Source organism: Hemicordylus capensis, chromosome 6 (genome assembly GCF_027244095.1).
Source record: "Hemicordylus capensis ecotype Gifberg chromosome 6, rHemCap1.1.pri, whole genome shotgun sequence".
NCBI lineage: Eukaryota > Metazoa > Chordata > Lepidosauria > Squamata > Cordylidae > Hemicordylus > Hemicordylus capensis.
The window spans coordinates 171,338,696-171,364,149 of NC_069662.1; the positions used below are offsets into that span (position 1 = coordinate 171,338,696).

General features: G+C 59.5%; 1 protein-coding gene across 9 annotated transcripts; it reads right to left on the bottom strand.

Moving 5' to 3' along the window:
• Positions 1–3,874: 3,874 nt before the first annotated feature.
• IQCA1L (IQ motif containing with AAA domain 1 like) lies at positions 3,875–23,847 on the bottom strand. 9 transcript variants are annotated; one of them, XM_053259076.1, is made up of 20 exons: positions 23,789–23,847; positions 22,700–23,027; positions 22,057–22,176; positions 21,518–21,706; positions 19,376–19,447; positions 17,505–17,710; positions 17,289–17,373; positions 16,832–16,951; positions 16,568–16,643; positions 15,690–15,796; positions 15,392–15,490; positions 15,227–15,276; positions 14,702–14,784; positions 12,816–12,923; positions 12,520–12,665; positions 9,974–10,060; positions 9,572–9,749; positions 8,066–8,304; positions 4,380–4,640; positions 3,875–4,131 (listed from the first exon to the last, which is right to left on the bottom strand). In XM_053259076.1, exons 1-20 carry the CDS (start codon positions 23,797–23,799, stop codon positions 4,069–4,071), a joined length of 2,628 nt encoding a protein of 875 aa, XP_053115051.1. In that variant the 5' UTR covers positions 23,800–23,847; the 3' UTR covers positions 3,875–4,068. The 9 variants fall into 9 exon arrangements, 7 of the variants coding, with proteins under 7 accessions (XP_053115051.1, XP_053115049.1, XP_053115048.1 ...); XM_053259074.1 differs by having other exon boundaries at positions 4,380–4,637; positions 12,520–12,719; XM_053259073.1 differs by having other exon boundaries at positions 12,520–12,719.
• Positions 23,848–25,454: the final 1,607 nt, after the last annotated feature.

Here is a 25,454-nt window from a genome sequence, read left to right on the forward strand (position 1 = left end):
TGGTCCAACCACCTCCCTGGCAGGCTTCCTGCTTCTGATGTATTTAAAGAAGTTTTTGTTATTCCCCTTGATGCTTTTAGCTAAATGTTCCTCAAACTCTCTTTTTGCATTCCTTATTGTCACCTTGCATTTCTTTTGTCAGAGTTTGTGTTCCTTTCAGTTCTCTTCATTTGGACAGGCCTTCCAATTTCAGAAGGAAGTCTTCTTCCCTTTTATGGCTTCCTTGACATTACCTGTTAGCCATGCTGGCATCTTCCTGGACTTAGTGGTACCTTTCCTCTTTTTGGGTATACAATCTAACTGGGCTTCTAGTACTGTGGTTTTGAGTAAACTCCATGCATTCTGGAGCAAAGTGACTCCCCTGACTTTCCCTTTTAGCTTCCTTTTCAGCCCTGGAGTGGGATGTCTCTATCACGTCCCTGAAGGTCTCATCCACATGCCTCTCTGTCTCTCTGAGCTTCTCCAGATCTGCCAACTTGGTCTCAAGGGAACGTACTTGCTCCCTGAGAGCCAGGAGCTCCTTGCACCGAGCACACAACCATGACTTCTGCCCATGGGGCAAATAGTCGTACATGTGGCACTCTGTGCATTACACTGGGAAGTGCCCCCTCCCCTGCTGGCCTTCTGTCTTCATACTGTTTTTGTTGGCTCTTTACAGTATTTAGAGATAGCTTATTAGAAGGATAGGTCTCAGCTGTAAAGGTCAGGTATTTACTGTCCAAGCAGCCTTTCCCAAGAATATGAGGAAGGGATTTGTACTTACCTTCTCTTCTCCACCAGTCTCCTTGTGATCACTGGGGCTTGTTCCAGGCTCCCCCACACACTTCCCACTAAACTCTTGCAAAACCCCTATGTCCTGTTTGCTATTCCTGTTCGCTATACTCTTGGCCCTACACCTCTTATGTAGAGAGTAGTCTTCCAACTGACACAGGATGTGAGTCAAAGGAATGTGGGACCTCCCACAGACCTATCTGACTCGACCCCCTCCAGGCAGGGACATCAACAAACACTGGAGTTAGCTAACCCTTGCAATTTCTAACCCTTGCAGGGACAAACAATAAACACCAGAGTTACCTAACCCTTGCAAATTCTAACCCTTGCAGGGACAAACAACAAACACTGGAGTTATCTAACCCTTTCAAATTCTAACCCTTGCAATTACAAACCCACACACAGAGATTAGGACTTATCCCTTAAAGAGAAACCAGCCCCTGAAAATCTCCCCTCCTCCTGTTAGTTGGTTTGAAGCGGGGAAGGGCTAGATGCTTAGAAAAGCTTGCTCACCTCCCCAAGATGTGTCTGCTCTTCACAGAGTAGTCTTCCAACTCTGTAGTCTTCCAACTCAGTTAATGGTGGTGCTTGCTACTGATGTGGACAGAATGTTTGCCAGCAGGACCCTGTTGGCGCAGAAGAAGGCCCCAGCAGGCAGCCCACCCTCCAAGTGGCTCAGCCTGGGCAATTCAGAGGAGGAGGAGGAGGAGGAGGAGGAGGAGGAAGAGGAGGAGGAACCTGAAGAGGCCTGCTGAGCCTGGGTGCCAGAGATGCTCTAACGCCCGGACCTTGGGGCCCTGGTCCGTGGCCTCCAAGATCTGGGCACCCCTCCAAATGACTGGGGGACCTCCTACAGCTACCCCACACCTGCCTGCTGCACCATGGCTAACCTAAGTGCCTTTTTTAAAAAAAAAATTAAGCTGCTGCACAGCTGGGGGGGCTGCGGGTGTGTGTGGAAGCTGAGACATCCTCTCTGCCCAGTGGCTGCTGTGAACTGTGAGGTGTCCCTGCGCAGTTAACCGGCTTGCCTTGTGTCATGCCCTTACCCTCAGACACTGAAGAAGAGGAGGAGGAGGAGGAAGTTGGCAGCCCTCCAGCAGAGCAAGAGGGGGAAAGTTTATTTGTCGGGCTGCAGGAAGAAACTGAGGCAGCCCAAGTTGAGGCTGAGGCTCCCAAGGGGCCATCAGAAGCAGACAGGCTGGGGGGTCAGCAGTCAGACATGGAGCTGCTAGAAGTACAAGCGATAACCCCCAAAGAACAAAGGTGTACCAAGCATCGGCAACAGCGTGATGCGCAGCTGCAGTCTTTGAGACGAAGTGAGCGTCTCTGTAGCAAGGCAGATAAACACTGAATTTACAGCAGCTGGCTGAGGGAGGAGAACAATTAGCCAAAGCGCTATAAATCTGTCAACAGAGCACGACCAAATTGCTAGAAGCAACGTGACATTCCTGGAGCACTGCTGCAGCCCCAGCCTCTGACTCTGAGGGATTCCAGCTTTGTATTGGCTTTGGAATTTCTGGCTGTTCCTGACCAACCCTTGTTCCTTGCTTGTGACTGGAATGCTGTGCCCAGTCACTATTTCCTTCCATGGAGGAGGCCTTGCACCTTGTTGGGCTCTGGACCCGTGGATGTCTGGTGAGTGAACCAGGTTGTGGGGGAAGGCAGTCGAACCTGATACTTCCAGTAAAGTGTTCTCTTGTGTTTTCTTTTCAGACCGGGAGGGACTCCAAGGAGTTGCCTGCGACCCTCCCTGAGATCTCAACGAAGATGTTGGACAGACAAACCAGAGAGAATGCCGAGGAACTTCCAGCGGCTTTGACAGAGACCTTGACTCAGACACCGGATGGATGGGCTCCTGACACCTTGCAGTTCACAGCAGCCCCCCCCCCCCCGCCACCCCTAGGCCGTGAGGTGGCTTAAAAAAAAAAAAAACGGCACGCAGGTTAGCCACGGTGCAGCAGGCAGGTGCGGGGTGGCTGTAGGAGGCCACCTGGACCGTGGAGACCATGGACTGGGGCCCCGAGGTCCGGGGATTAGAGCGCCTCTGTCTGCACTGCGCAGGTTTCAACTGATCACTTTGGCATGTAGTTCCGGCTCCCTGCTTTTGAGCACCTTGTTCCTGTTTGCTTCCAGGATCTTGTCCCTGTGCCTGGCTATCGACTTGTGACTCTTTTCAGTACCCCCTGGACTACAGAATGGGAAACCTACCCCTCTCCTGTCATTGACCCATACAGGACTTGGCACTCAGCTATGATTTATGGACTGATGATTCAAATGTGGTAATTTCCATTGACTTTGTCCTACGTACACTTGCTTTCATTTTGCTGCTAGTAAAAACTCAATCCTGCGCATTCCAGCTGTGGCTTTGATTTATTGTGAACATGTGCGCCCTTGACACTGCCCCAACTCTCAGTTGATAGGTGGTGGGCGGGGCTCCCAGAGGCCTCTAGCTCTCCCCAGTCCCTGAAGCTCTTCCAGGAAGGAGAGTGGCCAGTGGCTGCTTCCCAGAATGGCCAGCGCTGGCCACCCACCAGAGAGCTGTGCACACCATCTGCCCTGCTGTCCTGTGCTGAGACTGTGCCTTCCTCCTCCTCCTCAGAGCCAGCAACTGAAGGTATGGGATTTCCCTTCCCCCTGCCCCATTATCCCCCACCTTGTACAGTATATTTATGGAATAGCTATAGGGCTTTGATAGATCTTTGCACAGATGTAGGGCAAAGCAGGAGGTCTCTGAATACTGAATTTGAAATGGATTAGGACAAATTGTTTATTTTTAAATATATATTTTTTAATTTTTTATAAAAATCAAAAAATGTCCTATAAGTGGCTTGTTTCATGGCAGAAAATTACAAACACTTCTGGAACTGAAGCCCCCCATGGACCATCATTCCACCCCCATGTGGAATAATCTGCCCCTTGCCATCTTTAGATCTCTTGAAATGGCTTGCTATAGGCTTTGATATTAAGCACAGGTGTAGAGCAGGGTGGGAGGGCTCTGAATACTGAATTTGAAATGGATTGGACAAATTCTTGATTTTTAATATATTTTTAAAAATATTTATTAAAACTTCAAACAATTTGTATAAGTGGCTTGTTTCATGGCAGAAAAGTACAAAAATAGCAAGTGTCCATAAAAAACAGCCATGTTCCACATCACATAAGAACCTGAGAACAGCCCTGCTGCTGGATCAGGCCCCGCAAGGAGGCCCCTCGAGTCCAGCCTCCTGTTTCGCACAGTGGCCCCCCACCAGATGCCGCTGGGAGCCACAGGCAGGAGCAGAAAGGGGCAGGCCTCACCTAGCACCTTGTAAGTCCATCCATGTTGGGCACGATCCAGTTTTCCATCTTGAGAAATGTGCCCTGTAAGGCCCATAAAGAAGAATAGTAAGGGAAATCCGTTAGGAGCCAGTTCCACACCAGGGCTTTAAAATTTATTTTATTTTTATTTATTTAACATATTTATATACCACCCAAAACTGCATATCTGGGCAGTTTACAATTAAAATAATTTGAACATTAAAATCATTAACATTAACATCATTTAAAACCCAACATTAAAAAGTATAAATCTAATTAAAACTGTGGGTGAATAAATATGTCTTCAGTGCCTTTTTAAAAGTTGCCAGAGATGGGGAGGCTCTTATTTCCATAGGAAGTGTATTCCAAAGTCCAGGGGCAGCAACAGAGAAGGTGGAAAAGGCCCGTTCCCGAGAAGCTGCCCAATGAGTTGATGGCACTGGCAACCGCAGATGAACCTCTCCAGATGATCTTAAGAGGCAATGGGGCTCATGGAGGAGAAGACTTTGTTCCCTGCAGGACCCAAGGTGTTGGATGCTGCTGCTGCTGCTGCTGTGCTCTTCCACTCTCTGCTAGAACCACAATTACATTTAGTTGTAGGTGCCCATGAGCTAAAGGCATCCCCCCCCCGCCCCCGCTGGCCTCTGCCCATTGGTGAGCTGTGTGATAGCTGTTACTGCAGAGTGACAGTTGGATATGGGGAGGCTGACTTGATCATGATGTGATGCTTTAACTCTCCCAAAATGGCTGGGGAGGAGGGAGCTGCAGTCTATTTATTTATTTATTTATTTATTTATTTATTTATTACATTTATCTCCCGCTCTTCCTCCAAGGAGCCCAGAGCGGTGTACTACATACTTGAGTTTCTCTTGCACAACAACCCCGTGATGTAGGTTAGGCAGAGAGAGATGTGACTGGCCCAGAGTCACCCAGCTAGTCTCGTGGCTGAATGGGGATTTGAACTCAGGTCTCCCCGGTCCTAGTCCGGCACTCTAACCACTACGCCACGCTGCACCACAGCTGGAGGGCCAAGTGTGCCCACCTCTCCTGCCTGAGGGGATGAGGCCAAGCTCAGTGGCAGAGGAGCCACCTGGCCTGCAGAACCATCCTTCCCTGGTGGCAGATGAAGGGGAGACGAGAGGTGTGAGCCTGTCAGATCTTCCCCTCAGGGGATGATGGAGCCGCCCTGGGAAGAGCATCTAGGTCCCCAGTTCCCTCCCTGGCACCTTCTCCAAGATAGCGCTGAGAGAGATTCCTGCCTGCAACCCTGGAGAAGCCGCTGCCAGTCTGTCAAGACAATACTGAGCGAGATGGACCAAGGGCCTGACTCAGTCTAGGCCAGCTTCCTTTGTTCCTAGAAAGTCCCAGGTCCAATCCCTGCTGGCAGCATCTCCAGGTAGGGTGGGGAAAGGCTCCCACCTGAAACTTTGGAGGGCTGCTGCTGCCAGTCAGGGTAGACCAGGGCTGCACAACTCGGGCCCTCCTGCTGATGTTGGACTACAACTCCCATCATTCCTGATTACTGGCCACTGTGGCTGCTTGTAGGGTGGGTGTCCACCCAATTGTGTAGTGCTGTCTTTTTATCATCATCTCTTTCCCTTAGAAAAGTCATGACTGGTTGTGCTAATATAGCCCAGTAGGCTTTGGAGAGCTCCTTTTTAAAGGGTTTCCCCCACAGCTTGTATGTTTGCACAGAAAACAATAAAAAGGCATTTAGAAACACAAACAATATAAAGCAGCCATTTGCTTGGTGTTTTTTGGATTGGGGTGTGGCTGTGTGGCTGGGACCATTGGAGTGGGTGTGGCTATTTGGGGGGGGGGCTTCTGGGTGGGTGTGGCTATGTGGGCTGGCATGGAGAATGCCTGCACTTCTGAACTGGTGACTGCACCGCTATATGCCAGGCAGGGCTTTTGCCTTCTTCGGGTCCTGCTGGTGGGCTTCCCAGAGGCCGCTGCTTGACCACAGCTCTGGAGGCAGGATGCTGCTGCAGAGGGACTATTGGTCTGATCCAGCACCAGCAGCGACTCCTGGGGGCAGCTGCAGAGCCAGCCGAATGGCAGCCTGGGTCCGGCCCTGCTCAGCAGCTTCCTCCAAATACGCCCCCCCGTGAGGTCACAAGCATGGGGGTGTGGCTCGGGCTCCGGAGGAGGGCCAAGTGGGGGGGGAACGCCTGGAATAGAGAGTTCGCCTGGGCTCTCAGCAGCCCAGGCGTGGGAGGGGTGGGCTCCCTCTGGGCTCCTCTGGAGCCGGAGCCATGGGGCTTTGGCAGCCCTTTTCATTGGCGGCCCCGGTTCTTTGTACTTGCTGGCACAAGGGTGGCTACACCCCTGCCTGGGGGCCCTTGCACCACCTCCTGCCTAGATGGTTCTACACACACACACACCCCATGACAGTCTTTGAACACAAAGCAATTTATGCTGCAGCCCGTCTAGTCCAGGCCTGGCCTCCCTCCCTCCCTCCCTCCCTCCCTCTTATTTCTTCTTCTTCTTCTTGTCTTTCCCCTTCGCCTCAGCTGCCCTGAGCTTTTCCTCCTCTGCCTTCAGCTTCTTCCTGCCCAGCGGGGTCTTGGTGTACCAGTCCTGCAGAGAGACACCACAAGAGCTGCGCTGACAGCATCTGGAAGGAGCTTCCACAGAAGGAAGAAGGGCCCTTGTCCGTTGCCAGGGAGGGAGGGGTGTGTGGGATCAAGAGCCCCACCCAGTGGTGACAGCTGCTGTTGCAGCAGGGCCTCCCCCTGGACTCTGGGGGCTGCAGTCAGCTGAGAGAGGATGGGGCAGGGCAGGGGAGGCTGGGGTCCAGCAGCTCCAAGGCAGGGGCGTAGCTATAATTGGGCAAGGGGAGACAGTTGTCTGGGGGCCCACTGCCTTGGGGGGGCCCCAGAGGCAAGTCACATGACTGACTCCCCCAGCCACGCACCCACCCGGGCTTCCTTCCGTTGTATTCATCCTCTGAAATGGATGTGAGTGTTAAGACCTGGAGCGACCAGAACAGCATGTCTTTCTCTAGTACCATTAAATGACTGGCAGCGTCCACAATTTACAAAACCTTTGAAAAAATAATTTAGGATGATGTTCTATTGTGGCACATAGTGTGTGTGTGTGTGTGTGTGTGTCTGTGTGTGTGTGTGTGTGTGTGTATAAAATAAAATTTATTTACTTCATGAGCTGAGCTTCAGTGGGGAGGGCATTTTAAAATCTTCTCTCCCCCCCCCCTCAGCCTTGCTGGGGCCCTGGGCTCGGCTGCCACCCGGTGCAGAGAGCCTTGAACTAGTTGCTGGGCCCAGGGTGGAAAGCAGCCTCCTAGTCCCTGTGAAAACCCTCAAGGCAAGAGCAGCGGCTCCCGTTCCTCCATCAAGGCAGGCCAGAGTGGATGGGGTAGGGGGACAGTGCCTGCTGAGGTCCAGCATACTGAGGGGGTGCAGGAGAAGGCAAAAGATGTGGGGCCGCTGTGTCCAGCAGGCAGAGGCGTAACTATAGGGGGGGCAGGGGGGGCACGTGCCCCGGGGGCCATCTTTTCTGGTCACGTGGGGGGCGCCGCCATGACCAATTTTTTAAATTTTTTTTTAACTTTTTTGTTAATACAAATGTTTCCTGCTCAGTGCAGCAGCGCTGCAGCAGTCAAGGGAGCGCGTCGGTGCCCCCTTCCACACCACCTGCGCCCCCCCCCCATTGCTTTGCTGGCACCTGGCGGCCAGTCAGTGGCTTGGCTTGGCGGCAGGCGCTTGTGAGAAAAAACCTAAGTATAATGTAGTATGTTGGGGGGCGGGGGGCACGGTGGGGGGGCACCATTTCAGTGCTTGCCCCGGGCGCCGTTTTCCCTAGTTACGCCTCTGCCAGCAGGGCCTCTGAGAGGCAGGGAGGGAGCGGAGGATCGCTCAGAGGTCCTCCTCCTCCGCCTCTTTTCCCTCAGTGGAAGAGGAGGTGGTGCTGGTGCTGCTTGCCAGTGTCGAAGGGGTCCCTGCCACCCCAGGACCCGGGCCCAGCTAGGAATGGCTACCTTCAGCATCTCCTCCTCCTCGGCGTAGATGGGGTCCGCCCTGGCCAGCATCTGGAGGAACTCGCTGGCGGTCAGAGGCCGCTTGGGAAGCTGCAGCAGCCGCCGCTCGCTCAGCACCGTCTGCACCGCCTGCGCCATGCTGCCCTGGCTGTAGCCGTCCGACACCTTGGCCAGGCCGCTGAGGTTCAGGCTACTGGTGACCACGCCGCCGTGCCTCTGGATGAGTCGCTGCCAGATCGCTGGAGGGAACGAGGCGCGGGCGGGCTCAGGCTCAGGCTCAGGCTCAAGCTCGTCGCTGGTCTCCCGGCCCCGGCTGCCCAGTGCCACCGCCCAGTAGGGCCCCACTCTTTGGAGGCGCCGCGGGGTCCTGCCCCGTGCACTTGTTCCCTCCATTGAACTGAGCAGGAAGGCCCCCGCCCCCTCCCGCCCTGGCCCGCCAGCACCCTGCCAGCCAGGCCGCCTCTCCTCAGGAGGCGCTCACGGCCCCGTTGGCATCACCCTCCGCCGGTTGCCCCGAAAGGATCTCTGAGTGGGATTGTTGCTGCACTTGGGACAGAGAAAGGAAGGATCAAGGTCTGGATGGCGGGGAGGGGCTTGGTGCGGGGGGGCGGTGTGCCGCAGCCTGGGCTGGGGGCCCGAGGAGTGGGGGCGGGGAGGAGAGAAGAGCGCCAAGGCCGCTGAGCGCCAGCCCCTCATCTGCGTAGCGTGGCTCTGGCGGGTGGGGGCGGCAGAGTTCCCAGCCGCAGCGACGGTTCAGCTCGGTCCCGCGGAGCTCGTGCCGACCAGCGCAGGCCTGATCCCAGCAGCCCCACTCTGCGCTTTGGATTGCATGCCTTGCTCCCCGCTCCTCCTGCCCTGCCGAGGGCGGGGTTCTGAGGGGCAGCTGGGCCATTCGCCTCCGCCCCCCACCCGCAGCTCCCCACAGCAGTGGGACCGGGATGGCGGCAAGCGGCCCTTCGGCACCACGCAACAGCGGGTCCCCCCGCCACCCCACGCACTGTGGGGCCTTCTTTCAAGCCTCCAGTGAAGCAGGTTCTGCCAGACCACCAGATAGCCAAGGCGGAAGGCGAGGCGGCCCCAAGCGCAGGGAGCGGCAGCCTTCCGTGGGCCTCCAGAGCCGGCGGGAGGTCCAGGCGCTCCTCGGCTGCTTAGTCCTAGCCTTCGGTCGGGACTCGTGCTGCGTCTCCCCACAGCTTTCCTTTATTCATTTTTAACTCGATTTCTATACCGCCCTTCCAAAAGTGGCTCAGGGCGGTTTACATAGAGAAATAACAAATAAATAAGATGGCTCCCTGTCCCCAAAGGGCTCACAATCTAGAAAGCACCACAAGATAGACACCAGCAACAGTCACTGGAGGGATGCTGTGCTGGGGGTGGAGAGGGCCACTTACTCTCCCCCTGCTAAATAAAAGAGAATCGCCATTTAAAAGGTGCCTCTTTGCCAAGTTAGCAGGGGTTCTCCCCGCCCGCTCCGCCCTGCCGGTTCTGCGGCCCTCTTAGTCTCACCATAGCGCGAGGCGTAGTCTGGCCTCGGGATTAGCAGGATCCGCTCGTAGGCCTTGCAGAGCCCCTTGACGTCCGCCAGGTAGGGCTTGTTGGAGGTGCCCATCAGCAGCACCCGGTCTTCGGCCTTCAGCAGGCCCAGGGCCTTGGGCAGGTCCTTCTTCAGCCGCCTGGGGTCGAGCTGCAGGCCAGGAGAAAGGAAAGGCAGCGGCCGCCGCAGCCAGCGCGAGAGATGGCGGGGCGGGGCGGGGGGAATCCCCTCCTGCTCGGACCTGGGTCCCGCAGGGCCCACCCACCTGAGCCCCTCAGTCGCCCCATGGCTGGCATCCTCATTCCAGGCGAGAATCTAGCCTGTGGGTCTACCGACCCCCGCGCCCCCCCCCCCCCCGGCTCCCTCCCACGCACCTCTTTTTCCTCTTTGGGGACCTTCTTGTAAAACGTCTTCTCGGCATTCCCCACCCAGATGACGGAGGGCTGCAAGATCCGGGCCACCTGCAAGGATGGCGGAGGGGAGCATGAGCGAGACCCGGGCCCGGCCTGTGCGGGGCAAAGCTAGGCTGAAGGTCGAGAAGCCGCCGCCGCAGGGGCGTAACTATAATCGGGCAAGGGGAGACAGTTGTCTGGGGGCCCACTGCCTTGGGGGCCCCCAGAGGCAGGTCACATGACTGACTCCCCCAGCCGCACACCTGCCCGGGCTTCCTTCAGTTGTATTCATCCTCCGAAATTGGTGTGAGTGTTAAGACCTGGAGCGACCAGAACAGCAGGTCTTTCTCTAGCAGGGGCGTAACTACCATTAGGCAAGGGGAGGTGGCTGCCTGGGGGCCCCCCACACCCCGAGGGGCCCCCCAGAGGCAAGTCACATGACTATATATTGTGAAGTGTGTGTGTGTGTGTGTGTGTGTGTATCAGTGAGGGGCCCATTTTAAAATTTTGTCTCTGGGCCAACTCCAGCCTTGTTACGCCCCTGCGCCGCCGGCATGCTCCGTCTGTCTCCCCGGAGGAGGAGGAGGGCCAGCCTGCAGCCTCTTGGCTAGCGCAGGGTCTGGCTGCCGGCTAAAGAAGATGGCGCCGGGGCTGCCCCGGGCTTTCAGGTCCCGGAGAGGTCGCTTCACGGCCCTGTCCTGACAGGCTTCCCTCCTGGCGAGCCGGGACTTTCTCTCCGGTGGCTTCAAAGGGTGCAAGGGGCACACAATGGCAGGAGGAGCCATGGCCACCCCAGGCTCTCTCTCCTCCCATTTTAGTGGTTCTTAATTTACTTATTTTAACAAATTTATATACCGCCCCCTGCACAAATGGCTGGGCGGTTCACAATCTCAACACACAAAACACAATTAAAACCGTTTAAAATACAGATTAAAAAACCTCTAAAACTGTAAAACTATAAACTAGAAGCCTGACTAAACAGGTATGTTTTGAGATCCCCAACAACATTCAGAGGAGGGGAGGCTCTAATGTTGTTAGGAAGGCCGTTCCAAATTCCGGGGCAAAAGGCCCAGTTTTGAGTCGCCACCGGTGGCAACTGCAACCCGGCCTCCCCAGATTATCCTAACAGGCACCCGGGTTCATGAAGAAGGCGCCATTCTCTGAAATACCTCCGACCCAAGCCGTCCAGGGCTCTGCAGGTAATCACCAGCACTTGGTCTTTGGCCTGGAAACTGACTGGCAGCCAGCGTAGTTCTTTTTAAATGTGTGTAAATGGGTAACCCCAGAGACCGACCTGGCTGCGGCATTCTGTAAGGTAAAGTCGGTGTGGACTCCTACCAACTGCAATTGCCAGACAACATACAAAGGCTGCCCCACACAGAGCGCATTGCAGTAGTCAAGTCTGGAGGTTACCAGCATATGCGCCACTGCTTTAAGGTTGTTTATCTCCAGAAATTGATGTAGCTGGAGAATCAGCCAAAGCTGACAGAAAGCCCTCCTGGCCACTGCCTCAGCCTGAGAGACCAGGGAGAGGTTTAGGTCCAGAAACACTTCTAGACCCGTACCTGGGATGTTAATGAGGTTGGATCGGCTGCTATTATGAATTGCAATAGCCTGTGGCCGTTTAAATCTCATGGATGGATTTTACGGCAGCTGTTTGAATATTTATCCTATTGCTTTGTTTTCAATTTTATGGCTTCTGTTCCTGTGTTTTATACACTAACCACACACTTCGTTTTCAACAGAAAAGTAGGATTAAAAGGAAGGACATACACGAATACAGAACTGTTCCCAGCAGGAAAGCAAAAGGCTCACCCTCACCATCCATCCATCCCTAGACCCTGCCTAAAACGGCCCTGCTCCTCCTCTCAGTCAGTCAGAGTCTGCTTTCACATTGCCCCCCCCACCCCCCAGTCAATGGGGTCTTCAAGAACCTGGCTGGGCTCAGGCTGGCAATCCACCGGCCAGATGCAGCCAACCACTGGATGATGAGGTCGGGCACTGGCAGACTGGCATTGTGTATTGGCCTGGGCACTGACTGCTGCTTAAAACGGCGCCTGTCCATCACCTAAGGAGAAAGGCGACTGGGACATTCCAAAAGACATCTGTGACTCTTCTAAGAGAGGCTTCCCAGGGATGGCTTCCGCAGAAGCTTTTAAAATTCTGTTTTCAAAGCCAAATGCTGCGATGATTATTTTCTTTCTCAGTACAGACAGTACAATTAAGCGCCTGATGCAGATAACTCATCCTCTCAAGAACTGATTCTGATGGGACAGAGAGACTTCTGCCAGCGCAGCCCTGCTCACGTGACCCGCTGCCCCCATTGACAAGAGGCGGCTCTCCGGGGAATCCAGCATTTCTGCAGGGAGTGGCAGGCAGGGCGGGAGGAAGGGTGAAGAAGAGCGGGACTGGAAGAGAGGCCACCGCAGGGCAAGGAAGCCGCCCAAGTGCCCCCTCCCCCCGGGGCCATTAGGAGCCAGAATTGCCCCCAAGAGCAAGTTGTGCCCCGCTTCCTGCCAGAGCCGCACCTTAAGCACCAAGTGGACCATCATCTGGAGGCCGCTCTTGCCTGGGTATTTCCCAGCCAGGTTGTCCGGTGAGAGGTCAAAGAAGTTGGCACCGGTCTCAGTGCACACCGCGTGGACCAGCATCTTCTTCCCGGTGCCTGCTGGCCCTGCCAGGAGGATAGACTTCACCAGGGGCGCCAGCTCATGCACAGTCGGAGAACCTGGCGGAGGCAGAGCGGACGGGAGGACATGGTGTACTGATGAGGGAGGACGAGAAGCCTTGGCAACGGGTCCGGGCCATGGGCAGCGGGGCTTACCCAGACGAAGGATGGCATACATGGCAATGTTCTGGCGCACGTCCAACATGGAGGGTATCGGTTCAATCTCCTGCTGGCGTAAGATGGTACCCAGGTAGCAGAAGTCACCTGGAGGCGAGAGATGCAGCCATGGAAGAGAGCCCCACTCACTCAGCCAGGCCAGTTGGAACGAACTGGTAGGGGGCCAGAGACCCGTGGCTCGGAGGTCCCCTCCAGCAGCACAGTCGCCTTAGAACATAAGAAATTCAGAACAATTCAGAACAGCCCTGCTGGATCAGGCCAAAGGAAGCCCATCTAGTCCAGCATCCTGTTTCGCACAGTGGCCCACCAGATGCCGCTGGAAGCCACAGGCAGGAGTTGAGGACATGCCCTCTCTCCTGCTGCTGTTGCTGCCCTGCAACTGGTACTCAGAGGCATCCTACCTTTGAGGCTGGAGGTGGCTTATAGCCCTCCGACTGGTAGCCATTGATAGACCTCTCCTCCATGAAGTTATCCAAACCCTTCTTAAAGCCATCCAGGTTGTTGGCCGTCACCACATCCTGTGGCAAAGAGTTCCATAAGTGGATCACACTTTGTGTGAAAAAGTACTTTTGTTTGTTGGTCCTAGACCTCCTGGCAATCAATTTCAAGGAGTGACCCCTGGTTCTAGTGTGATGTCAGAGGGAGAAGAATTTCTCTCTCTCCACTTTCTCCACACCATGCATGATTTTATAGACCTCTATCATGTCTCCCCACAGTTGTCTTTTCTCTAAACTAAGCAGCCCCAGGTGTTGTAGCCTAGCTTCATGAGGAAGGTGCTCCAGGCCCCTGATCATCTGGGTTGCCCTCTTCCGCACCTTTTCCAGTTCAACAATGTCCTTTTTAAGATGTGGTGACCAGAACTGTACGCAGTACTCCAAGTGTGGCCGCATCATAGTTTTGTATAAGGGCATGATAATGTTAGCCGTTTTATTTTCTGTCCCCTTCCTAATTATCCCTAGCCTTGTGACTGACAGCTCAGTGGTGCGCAGTGGCACTCTGCACTGCTCAGAGGCACATGACCTGTTCCAGGACTTGGGACTGGCACTGGTGCGCTGAGCTGCCGTGAGGCTTTGTCCGCATCTTCCCATTCCGTGGCACAGGCGCGAGGAGGAGCTGGAGAGAGGCTTTGTCAGGGAAATGCCCGGCAGCGTGGTAAGCCTTCGGACTGGGCCCGCTTCCTTCATGCACAGGGAACCGTGACTGAGGGCAGTTCTGGCCTGGGCGCCCCCGTCTCTAAAGGACCCTCTGCAGTTGGGGAAAGTGCAGAAAAGGGCAACCAGACTCGGCCGTGGGTTGGAGGACCCCCTTCCCTAAGAGCAGGGGGCATCCTGGCTGGGGGCTCGCTCAGGCAGGAAAGAGGCGAGGGGGGGGGGAGAGGGGGGAGGTGTGTGACGCGCAGAGATTGATCAAAGGGTGCGCGTTTCGGAGAGAGAGAGCTTTGCCTCCGCTTGCCGCGCTGCTCTGCAGTTGCAGCGCAGACCCAAGAACGGGTTTCCTGCTGCAGCTCCGCGTACGGGATTCTTAGCCACCAGACCAAAGCATGGCCACTGCGCCGGCTCAGATGGCCTTTTTTAAAGAGGGTGCGACCCATTCATGGAGGAAAGAGCTACCAGTCAACCAGACAGCCGCGCAAGCTCAGAGGCAGGACACCAGATGCTAGCGGGCAGCGGCGTGGAGGGGGGCACATGGAGGCATCTTCCCCCGAGGCTGCCTGCGCTTGGAGCAGGCTGCTGGCCTCGAGGGGCCTGGCCGGCCCCTCAGTGCTTCCCTGGAAAGGCTCTGCCGGCCCACAGCAACCCCTGCGCTCCTCAGTGGCAGAGCCCCTGTTTGGTTGGAATCCAGGTGGCAAAACGGGAGTCACGCACCTGAATAGTCTGCCAGGTGCACCTTCTGGGGCCTCTTGACGATTCCCTGCAGCACCAGCTCTTCATAGAGGGAATCAATCGTCCTGGGCGGAGGTAGGGCAGGGGGAGCAAGGTGACTCCGGAGTCACCCCCAGCAGTGGCTTGCGGCAGTCCGAAGCCTGCGTGGGGGGGGGTGTTCCTGTCTGTCCAGGAAGGAGAGCGGCTGGCTGAGGGGAGGCAGCCTGGAGAAGAAGCGCAGCCGCCGCCGCCGCGGCCTCAAGGCGGGCCTGTCATTTGTCCCCCAAACACGGGGGAGGTTTCTCCAGGAGCAGAACAGAAGTGGCAGGGAGCAGGCGCAGGGAGCGAGCACTGCCCCCCTCACTCTGTGTGGGTCTCACTGCAGCCCCCACAGCCAACCCCGCGCCCTAGCATGGAACTATACAGGTGAACTACGTGGGGGGTGGGGAATCTTCCGCTCCCCCCCCCCATTCCTCGCTCATCGAGGGAGCATCGGGCACACAGGCCTGGGCGGGACGGCAGCAGTACCTCTCCGGCGTCAGATCTTTCTCCTTCTTGCCTTTCTTCCCCTTTTTTTTCTGCTCCAAGAATGTCAAGAGAAAGCACGCTCTGAATCCCCGAAGGGGGAAAGGAAGAAGGACCCCCGCCGCAGGGAGCCCTGGGGTCGAATGGGGCCGCCGCCCTCCAGCGGACCTTGGCACTCTTGGGCTTGCGGGGCTTCGGCGCTTTGGTCTCTTCCAGGTCCACGGCCAGCCGCAGATTCTTCAGCTCCTCCCGCATCAGCTCATCCACCTTGCCAGGATGCGGGGCGGGGGGAGGGAAGAGGTAGCCTCAGAAAGGGGCTCTCTAGAGCCCAGCAGCTCCTGGGCCCCTGGGGTCGGCTCTGCAGGCAGCAGCTCTACCTGCAGCTGCCCTGGCACCCCTCCCCCGCTCCGCCTGGGCAGAGCCTCTCCAAGGACAAGCCCTGCCCTGCCTTAGCAGCAGCACTGACCTGGAGCCGAATCTCCACCTCCACCTCTTTCCGCTTCTCTGTCTTGATGATCTCTGGCTGGTAGCGTTGCTCAAAGTTGATGACTTCATCCTGGTCGCCCCAGAAGCCTGGGGGTGGGGGGAGTGTGAGGGGGGGCCCTGCTGAGGTCCCTTGTGCCCCTTTCCCCCCCCTCCAAGGCCCAGGGTGGGCCGCACTTGCCCAGTCCAGGCTCCTGGGAGGACCCACCCACCGGAGGAGGCCCTGCAGCTGGTTCCCAGGGCCGGAAGAGACCAAGAGCTTGAATGTTCACCCAAGCTTGCATCCCACTACGGCCCCAATAAGCTCTGGCCTAGCAAGGCCTCCACCTCCACCTCCACCATGGGAAGGAGCTGCACAGCCCTCCAGCAGCCCCAACAACTTGGGCCTTGCTTTTCAACAACAACAACTTATATACTGCTTCTCACAAAAGTTTCCAAAGTGGTTTACAGAGAGAAAAAATGAATAAATAAGATGGTCAGTCTTCCGGCGGTGGGTGTGGGTGTGTTCATGCTGGGGCCAACGGACACTTGGACTCCTCCTTCGAGCCACCCCTGCAGTCCTTTGTCCCTTTGTCCCCAGGAGGGGGCCTGGGAAGGAGGAACTGGCTGCAGTAGAGAGCTGGACTCCCAGCCCTGAGAGGCCAGCCAGCCACAGGTCTGGCCGCTATAAAGGGGGGAGGACTGGGGGTGGTCAGGCCTCCTGCCCCTTTGGCACCTGCCCTCATGAGGCTGAGTGGACATGGCTCCCCAGCATAGCTCCCCTGACCAGAGCATCCCCCCCCGTCCTTTGGGGTGACCCCAGATGGGGGGCTCCTTCTCTCCCTTTCAAGAAGGCCCCTGGGCACCTCCCTCCTCCCTTACTTGTGTACTGTGAGAAGTTCTGGTTGATGGTTGTCAGGAACTTGGAAGGAGAGAGCTTCAACCCTTCATCTTCCTCCTGAGAAGAAGCTCACAATCAATTCACCTGCGCATCAGGAGGACCTTATGCAAGGATGGGCCCACCCCTGGGAGGGCAGGCTGTGCGGGAAGGCCACACTGGGGGTGGGGGGCTTCTGTGCTCAGCAGCGGATGGGCGGGGGTAGCTCCGGGCCCCACTGCCCCTCCCAATCTGGCAGGCCTCCTTACCGCTTTCTTGCCCTTGCCTTTCTTGCCCTGCTCTTTCCCCTCCTTCTTGCCTTTCTGCTTCTCCTTTTCTTTCTTCTTACTGTCCATCTTGAGCTCTGCCAGGTCCAGCTCAGCCCTCACCTGATCACAGAGAACAAGGTGAGCTGCGGGTCGCGGAGGCAGAGGAGATTCCCCGGCAGGCCTGGCCGGCCCTGCTGAAGGGCCTCCTCCACAAGCTGGAGGCCCCGCTGTGGCTTCAAGCGGGGTGGAGGCATCAGCTCAGCATGCAGAAGAGCCCGGTGGGGGCGCTGAGGCGACGCCTGCCTGAAACCCTGGAGAGCCGCCAGTCAGAGTCGGGGATACTGAGTTAGATGCACCAATAGTCGGACTCAGTAGACTGCCGCGACCCAGGGCCTCATCCGGGTTCCAAGGGCCTGGATGAGGCCCTGCACCCGCTTCAGTCTGCCTTGCCCCCCACCTCTTCTGGGGTCCTCTGAGCAAAGAGAATGCTGCAGCCCCCAATTTCCTCCTCGGGGAAGTCGGGGAAGCGGCCAGTCAGGTCACTGCGGAAGACAAAAGGCGGGCCGGGTGTCAGGGCCTACTCAGCACAGCCGGGTCTGGAGAAGGGAAAGCCCCCAGGTGGTCTGCTGGCCCCCGGAGCGCCCCCTCCCCCCAGTCAGGCTCGACTGCTCACTGGCACTCGATGAACCACTGGCGCAGCTGCTCCTTCAGTTCCTCGCGCATGCTCGGTCCTTCCATCTCGTAGAGGGTGTCACGGACATTGTCCAGAGCCTCCTGGTACTCAGCCTCGTAGTCCGCCTGGCGCATGCGCCTGAACTCTTCGCCCAGCTGCGCGCGAATCGTGGCCGGGGTGGGGCCCATCAGCTGCGGCTCCAAGGCCTGCGGAGGCGACCGAAGACCGAGAGAGACTCGCGGTCAGGCAGGCAGGCAGGCAGGCAGGGCCGCCCCCGGAACAGCAGACTGCCCCGGGCGCCGTGGGGGGTGGGGAGGCGAAGGAAGGCGAGGCCATTAGGAGAAATGGCGTTTGGAGCCGAGCGCGGCGGTGTAAATTACCCCGTAATGAGTTTGTAATATGCACGCGCGGCGCTTCCCTGCCCGGCAGCGGCCGCAGCGCGCAGGCACTTTCCCGCCTCATTGCCCCCCAAATGGATTTTAAATATCATTCCGAGGACACAATTATTTAAAACGCTGAACTAAACACTCGCTAATGGGCGGCAGTGGCGGCGGAAGCACCAGCAACTAGGGGAGAGCCCCCGCTGCTGCTGCCGCTTCCCTCCCTCCCTCCCTCCCTTGGTCACTCCGGCCAGGGCAGAGGCGCCTTCCCTCTCCGACGGCCCGCAGCAAACCGCGCCTGCCTCCCTGGACCGCTGCCCGTCCGAAAGCAGGCAGGCCCTGCGGGGCCTCGAGTTGCCTGCAGGGGCATCTCTCGCCTCTGCCGCCGCTTGCTGTTGCTCCAACAGGAGGCTCTTTCGCCCCGTGCAGGGAAGAGAGCCCGCCACCAGAAAGGCTGGCCAAGGAGGCCCCGATGGCTCGCCCACCCGCCTCAGACGGGGAGGTCGCCAAGGCTGCCTGGGGCAGCAGGGCCAGCGGTTGCTCGGAGAAGCCTCCGCTTCCCCAGCCGGCCCCTCCCCTGCTAAGGGGCTCCATCTCGCTGGCCCGTCGGCGCAGGCGCTCCCTGCCCGGCTGCAGGCAGCGGGGAGGATGCTGGCGTGCCGCCGAGGGCCCCGCAAGAACACAGGCCGTTGGCCACCGCGGGCCCGCTCCAGGGCCTGCCTTTCTGGTCCACGGGGGCCAGTCCAGAGAACCAGGAGGCTACTTGGGTCCGGACAGGCTGGCGGTAGGGAGAGGGCAGAAGCACCGCGCACGGCCTGCCTGCGCCAAGGACTCCTCTGGCATCTTCCCGGCCAGAGCGCCGGAGACGCAGCGACTAGCGACGCCGCCGCCTGGGCCGCCAGGTCAAAGAGGCAACCCAGAAGCTTCGCCAGTCGCTGACTCGCTGTGTCTCCCCTTCCAGCGTCTCGGCTGGCCTTCTGCTTCCCGGCTCTCTGCCGGGGGGCAACGGACCCCGCCGCCGCCGCCGCCGCCTCCCCCGTTTCCGCCTCCACACACACCCCACCGCCAGCAAAGCACGCGCATGAAAGTGGTCGGGAGCTCAGCCCTGAGGAGCTTTGCAGGGGGCGCAGGGCTGGGGGAAGCCCCGAAGAGAGGCGCTGCCGCCTGGGTGCTTGCTAAGGGGGGGCATGGCTGGAAGCAGCCTCGTCGCTCTCCAATCGCAGCCGGGGACCGGGGGCACCGCCGCCTCAGCCAACGGCCGGCTACTTTATCATAGCAAAGAGGAGCCCCGCCGGGGTTCGCAGCCCCCTCCTTAATCTCAGGCGGACCCAATCCTCCGCTCCCTCTCAGGTCGGGCGACTTCCTCGCAACATGCTTAGGAGTGCAGCGCTCCCCAAGGACCTCCCCCAATGAGATGCTGAAGGAGCTGAACTATCGGAGGGTCCCACCAAGACAACCAGTATATTTTATGGGGTGTGGGGGGGGGCTCACCATCCCGATGAAGGTCATCTCGTGCTGGTGCACCAACCTGGTGATCCGGCGCTGCATGGCCCCTTTCCAGATCTGTAGCGGGAGGGGAGGGGAGGGGGCAGGTGGGTATCTAGCACTTCCTCGGGCGGCGGCAGGAGGAGGCCAAGTCACGCGCAGAAGGGAACCCCGCTCCCGGCAGCGACCTCCCCAACGAGTTCAACTTTCGCTGCCACCTAAAGGAGCTCAGCGCTCCTTCCTCCTGCAGGGTCCACACCTGCACTCTAAACCCCTCAGCACAACGGGCGGGGAGGGGGCACACAAAAAGATCAGGGGGCCCTGGTGGGGGTGGAGAGGAGTGGGGCAGATGCAGGGGTGTTCCCATAATTGAGTGGATGGGTTCAAGGGACCCCCCCCCAGCTCCTGAGCGCCCCCGAGTTCCACCCCTCCCTGCTTTCTTCATTGTCGCCCTCGCTCAGCTAGGCCCCTGGGCAGACGCCCCATGAGCCACTTGACACATGCTTGTGACGCCTCCGCCCCCCACACGGAACACCGACTGGAGGCATAGAGCGCGTTGCCCCACATGGCCTCCTGCGCCAAGGAGGCCGCCGCCGGCGGTCCTCAGAAGAGACCGAAACTGGTCCCGCTGCCCTGGCAGCTCCTTTGGACGTCTCACCGGGCCACAGAAAGCCCCCAGGCCAGGGACCCTCGCGGGGAAAGTCGGACGGGGCGCCCAGTCCCCCCTCTGCCAAGCTCTGGCAATTACTAGGGAATGTCACGGGCGGGGGCCGTGAGGCTGTGGCAGCGAGCCCGGCAGGAAGGGGTCTGGCACTGTGCCATGAAAGGATTGGGGCTGCTGGCAGCAGAAGCTTGCCTGGCCCGAGTCCGGCGGGTCCACTTGTGGAGAGGCATGAAGGAGGCGGCGGCGGCGGCGGCGAGGAGGCCTCCTCAACTGGCAAATGGCCCCGGGCGGGGGCGCCAGTCAGGAGATCGATCAGGACTGTTTCTCTGGCGTAAGAGCGGCGAGTGTAGATGCTGATCTGGTCTACTGCGGAATGCGGCACAGGCGGGTCTCTGCTGACTGGACCGCCGCTCGCGCTCTCTGCCAACTTCATGCACCTGGCTGTGGCCGCCGCCTGAAGCAGGATGCTGGGCTACACGGGCCTTTGGCTAGATCCAGGACGGATGTTCTTCTGTTGTTCCTCGTGCCCAGAAAAGTCCTCCCTGGCCCAGAAAAGCTTTTGCCACACTGGATCCGGAGTATCTCCAGGCCACCCCAGGACGTGCCAAATACATCCTAATAGTTTAGAATGGTTATATCCCGCTTTCCAGCAACTGGAAGCAACAACTGCTTCCACACTTCCTGTGTTGTGATACCGCAGCGCAGTCCCTACACTGACAGCAGGGCGCGTTGAGATGTCCAATGCCTTGTTCGAATTTAATCGCTGCGATGTGGTGCTATAACGCTGTATTCCCCGCGTGAGGTTTTTTCGGGTTGTTGGTTATCGGGAGACTGCTCCCCCTGCTGGGCGCTTTGTGAATGTGATTCGCCTGGGCGGAAGTATTTTGCCACTGCTGAGCGGCCAAGGAAGGGGGAACTCCGTCCATCCCCGCCTGTGAACCGCCGCCTCCAGCGCTCCTCTCCACAAGGACATTTGGAAGAGAGAGTTGGCTCTTCCCCAGACTCTTCCTCGGCCTCCCCCCTGGGAGAGACCCCCCTCGAGCCATCGGGCTCCCCTTCCCGAGTTCTCCGGGATTCCTTGGCTAGCTCGCAGCTTCTGGGGTTGGGCAGGTCGTCTTGATTCCGCAGAAAGCCTCGTGGCCAGTGCGCAGGCAGCCTCCCCTCGCCCGAACCTGACCTACCTCCGCTGCAAGGCCGCCAAGCAACCCCGACGCTCAGCTCGCTCCGTAGCCCGGCAGCGCCACCTCCAGGGCAGAGAAGGGGTCCTAGCTTGAAGCGCTGCGGGGGGCCTCGGGGAAGGGGGGGCTCCCCAGGGACCTTTCCTGCTCTTGGCTGAGAGCCCAACAAGGAGCCGGGCTCTGGCCATCCCCCCAGGAGGTCCCGAAGGCTTGCAGGGGCGGCGCCCTCCCTGGTATCCCCACTTGGCACCAGCGGGCGGCGATGCTGCGACCCCCTTCCCGCAGCACGGCCCCAGGACCCCTTACCTTCTGGATGCACACGGCGGCTTTATCTCGGTCGGGTTCGCCAAGGCCGCTCTCCCGCACCTTCCTCTCGCGCTCTTCGTCCCGTCGGATCTCCCACATGAAGCGAGCCCGCAGCCTGCCCTGACGCATCCGCTCGGCCATCTGGATCAGCCTCACCGCCTCCTCTCGCGCCATCCCGGATCGCAGCGGCTGGGGAAGGGAAGCCCTCTCAGGGGCGGGGGAGGGAGCTCCCGTCCCACCACCAACCCCAGCTCCGCAGCAAGAGGCAGAGGCCCACCACGGAACACCCGCGCAGGCCGGAAGCAGAGCCAGGACTCCGGGGATCCCAACCCCGCGAAGGCGAGGGCGCCGGCCTGCGAGGGGGCCTCTGTCTAGAGAGCTCGAGGGCCGCGGCCCCTCGGTCACGCTCCGGGAGGAGAGCCTACTGGCAGGCCAGCCGAGCCGGGCAGCAACACAGGCGCTCGCCAGGCCTGGCCTCTCCGGCCCCAGCTCCCCTCCAGAGAGGTCCAGGCAAGCGCAGCACCGGCAGGTACACTCACGGCCACGGCCTTGCCCGGAGCCACGTGGGCTAGGATGCGCGTCAGCCGCTCCTGCCGCTCCTGCCGGATCTTGGCACTCTCCCGCAGGAAATACTTGGGGATCGGCAGCTCCATCTCCGCCTGGGAAGAGGAGCGGGCCAGGGCTGGTCACCCACACGACCACCGGCGCCGGGCCCCAAGCGGGCTACAGGCCGAGCAACATCCTCGCCTTCCCTCCTCCTCCTCCTCCTCCTCCTCCTCCTCCTCCCTTCCAAGGGGCCCTGCTGTCGGAGGTCACCTCTTCGAAAGGTGGGGAGAAAAGTGAGTGCCGACCAGAACACGCGCCCCCCGCACCCGAAGCCTCTGAGCGGCCGCCGCCGGTCCCATTCGGGAGGCCGAGCTCGTCTCCGCGGACTCGAAGGACCAGCACAGCCGCTTCTAAGAGGGTTAGGCTGTTTCGGTGCAGACCGAAAATGTCAGGACCAGACACGCCCCTCCGCCCCCTGCTGGAGCCCCGGCAAGAAGGCGGCTTCCTCCCTCCGTCCCGCTCAGGGCTGGGGAGGCCCGGACGGCTCCCCGCAGTCGGCGGCAGGCCCCGGCTCCCGCCCCGCCCTCCTCGCCAGCCGCCGGTCCGTTCCGCGGGCTCTCGCGCCCTGCCACGCACCGGCGTCAAGCGCAGCTCCTGCAGCACGTGGTCCATGTAGTGGTACTCGGAGAGGTCCAGCTCCACCAGCTCCTGCTTGAGCTCCAGGATGCGTCCCAGCACGGCGTCGAGCAGCTGCCGCAGCAGCAGGCGCTTCTGGGGATGCACCATCTGGTCGTAGCAGGCCTCCAGGCGCCGGGCCACCTGCACGTAGCGCAGGAAGAGGGTGGCCACGGCGTGCAGGAACAGCGGCCGGTTCCGCTCGGGCTTCGGCGGCTGGGCGGGCAGCTCCTGGGCCAGGAGCTCCTTCAGGGTCAGCCGCGACTCCCGCCACAGTTTCCCGTAAGTGCTGCGCGGGGCGCCGGAGGAGGAAAGGGAAGCCGTCGTGAACCTGGCAGGCGCGCTCCTGGACCGCCCTTCCCACCACCGGGAGGGGTGTGTGGCGGCGGCGGCAGCAGCATCAGCAGCCGCCACCGCCTTTCTCCACGCCCGGGCTCTGCTGCAGGGCAGGCAAGGCCTCCCTCCCCACAGCACAGGGTCGGCGGCCAGGTGCTTCCCGCGGGTGAGGCAAGCGGGAGGCGGCTCCGTCCCTCCCGCCAGGGCTGCCAGACCCGGACCAATGTGAGCCGGGGTGGGAGGGAATGTGGCCAAACATGGCCAGATCAGGCAGACCCCCGAGTGGCACTTTGGGGGCAGGAAGCAGGGCGCTGTGCACTGCACTGGGGCACCTGGCGCCCTTCCTTGGTGCTCACCTGCGCTATGCCTCTCCTCCTCCTCCTCCCCCTCCTCCTCCCCCCCGCGACAAAGCCTTCCCGCGCTCTCCCTAGAGGCGTCGCCCTCCCGCTTCACACTTGCTCAGACCATCTGACCTCACAAGCAAGTACCCCGAGAGGCACGTGTGAACGGTCAGTGGCGGGGCAGTAGCGCAGCTAAGGGTGCTCCCTCCCGCCACCGACAGCCTTTTCTCCACCCATCTCCGGCCCAAAGCCCAAGAGGAAAGCGCCTCGGATGCTCTCCAGGCAGCCGGGCAGCCTGGTCCTTAGGGGTGAGGAGTCTCGGGGCGCAAGCTCTGTTTATGCAACGGGCACCCACTCTCCCTCCAGCTCCCACCTGCTGGACATGATGGGCGCTCTCAGGCTCTCTCCACTTGGGTCGGCCACGTGCAAAGTTTCCAGGAGGAGGAAGCCTGGGCCCCACCCCCCATTGTCACTGCCAGTCCCCATGGAAACCAGGGAACACCAAGGCGTGGCTGGCCTCCCGGCAGGAGCAGCTGAGCCCCTTAGCCCAGAGGTCCCTTGGGACGGCGAGAGGCCAGAGCGCCGCCGGCCCTTGGGACTCCAGAAGGGGAGCCGCCAAGCCCAAGCCAGTCTTCGAGAGGTGGCCAAGAGGCGCTCAGGGGCGGCGGCCGCCTCACCCAGCACCCTCCCTCAGGCCCTGCGCCTTGTCGGAGAGGCCAGGCAGAGCCGGGTGGAAGCCGGCCTGCCATTCTTGCCCCTTCTTGGAAGCCGGTCTGGACGGCGCAGGCTGTGTGGTGGGAGGGGCTCCGCCGCTTCATCCACCCCTAAGCTGCCGGGCAGCCGAGAGCCGGACGGACCTTCTGCCCCGAGCCATGGCCGCGCTGCCAGAGCTGCGAGCGGGCCGAAGCGGGGCCAGGCTTTCCCGCACGTCTAGCTTAGAGTCCAGCCCCAAGCGGACTTTTCTCCCTCTAAGCCGGGCGGGCTGGCCGGCGCTCTGGGTGGAGACAGAGGGGAGCCGCCTCGCTCTTCGTCTAGTCCCCAACGCAGACAGCGCTCTTGAGCGGGCCATGCTGCCCAGCAAGCTCCTTGTGGTGGTGGCCCCCGGCCCGCCTCAAGACGAACCGGCTTCTGGTAGCAGAACTGCCGCGGACCCCTATCTGCTGCCTTCCTCAGGCGCAGGAGGCATTCTCTCCCATGGACAGCTTCCCACGGAAGCTCTTGTTCTTCCCACGGTTATCTTGTGAGGAGAAACTCAAGTGTGTAGTCCACCGCTCTGGGCTCCTTGGCGGAAGAGCGGGATAGAAATGTAGTAGTAATGATAATATAATACTACCCTAAAGGGCCGCGAAATAAGCAAGCAAGCCCAGGGCCGGCTGCTGCTATGCTGTCAGAGATGCACAGCGAGGAGGAGGAGGAGGAGGAGGAGGAGGAGGAGGAGGAGGATGCCAAAGAGCGCCGGTGGGTGATGGTGGGGAGGACCAGTTGTGCTGAGCAGGGAGAAGGCCCAGGGTGGGGGGGGGACACTGCAGAGCCCGTGTCTAGCCCCACCTCGCAGAGGCAGCGTCCCCCGCCCCCAGTAGCCAGTCGCCTGTTGCGGGGCCCCAATGTACTGCATTGGCCTTGGCCAGGGGTCTTTTTCACCCTCACTAGGGGGTGGGGGTGTTATTCTCAATGGGCAATTGATTGATCAGGCTAGTTGATTATTCTACAATTCAGTTGCTGAGCATATGTCACAACTTTGGTGGGCAGGCTAGCTGGATGGTGGGGCAAAAAGGGGTGGTTCATAAGAGCAGAGGGCCGAAGGGGCCGGGCTGCAATTCTGGATGTGGAAGAAGCTGGTCAATGGGCTTCGGTCAAGCCCCGCCCCCGCCCCCCTCTGGGGTGGGGGTGGGATTGACTGTGACCCATACCCCTGTTACTCTGCTTTGCCTGGTCCCAAGAAAGGGTGAGGCCTGCCTGACCCCGCCAGCCTGGTAACTGCAGGAAGCCTGTTTTAAATGCTGCTAATTTCAATGAAGTTGTGGCCAGGCGCTTGCCTT

What these genes read in the sequence shown, in the direction of transcription:
- IQCA1L (XM_053259073.1), bottom strand. An exon ending in AGATGACCTTCATCGGGATG is followed by an intron (nt 17,711 to 19,375) that starts GTGAGCCCCCCC and finishes TCGCCTCCGCAG; the next exon opens with GCCTTGGAGCCGCAGCTGAT. An exon ending in AGGTGGAGATTCGGCTCCAG is followed by an intron (nt 15,491 to 15,689) that starts GTCAGTGCTGCT and finishes CATCCTGGCAAG; the next exon opens with GTGGATGAGCTGATGCGGGA.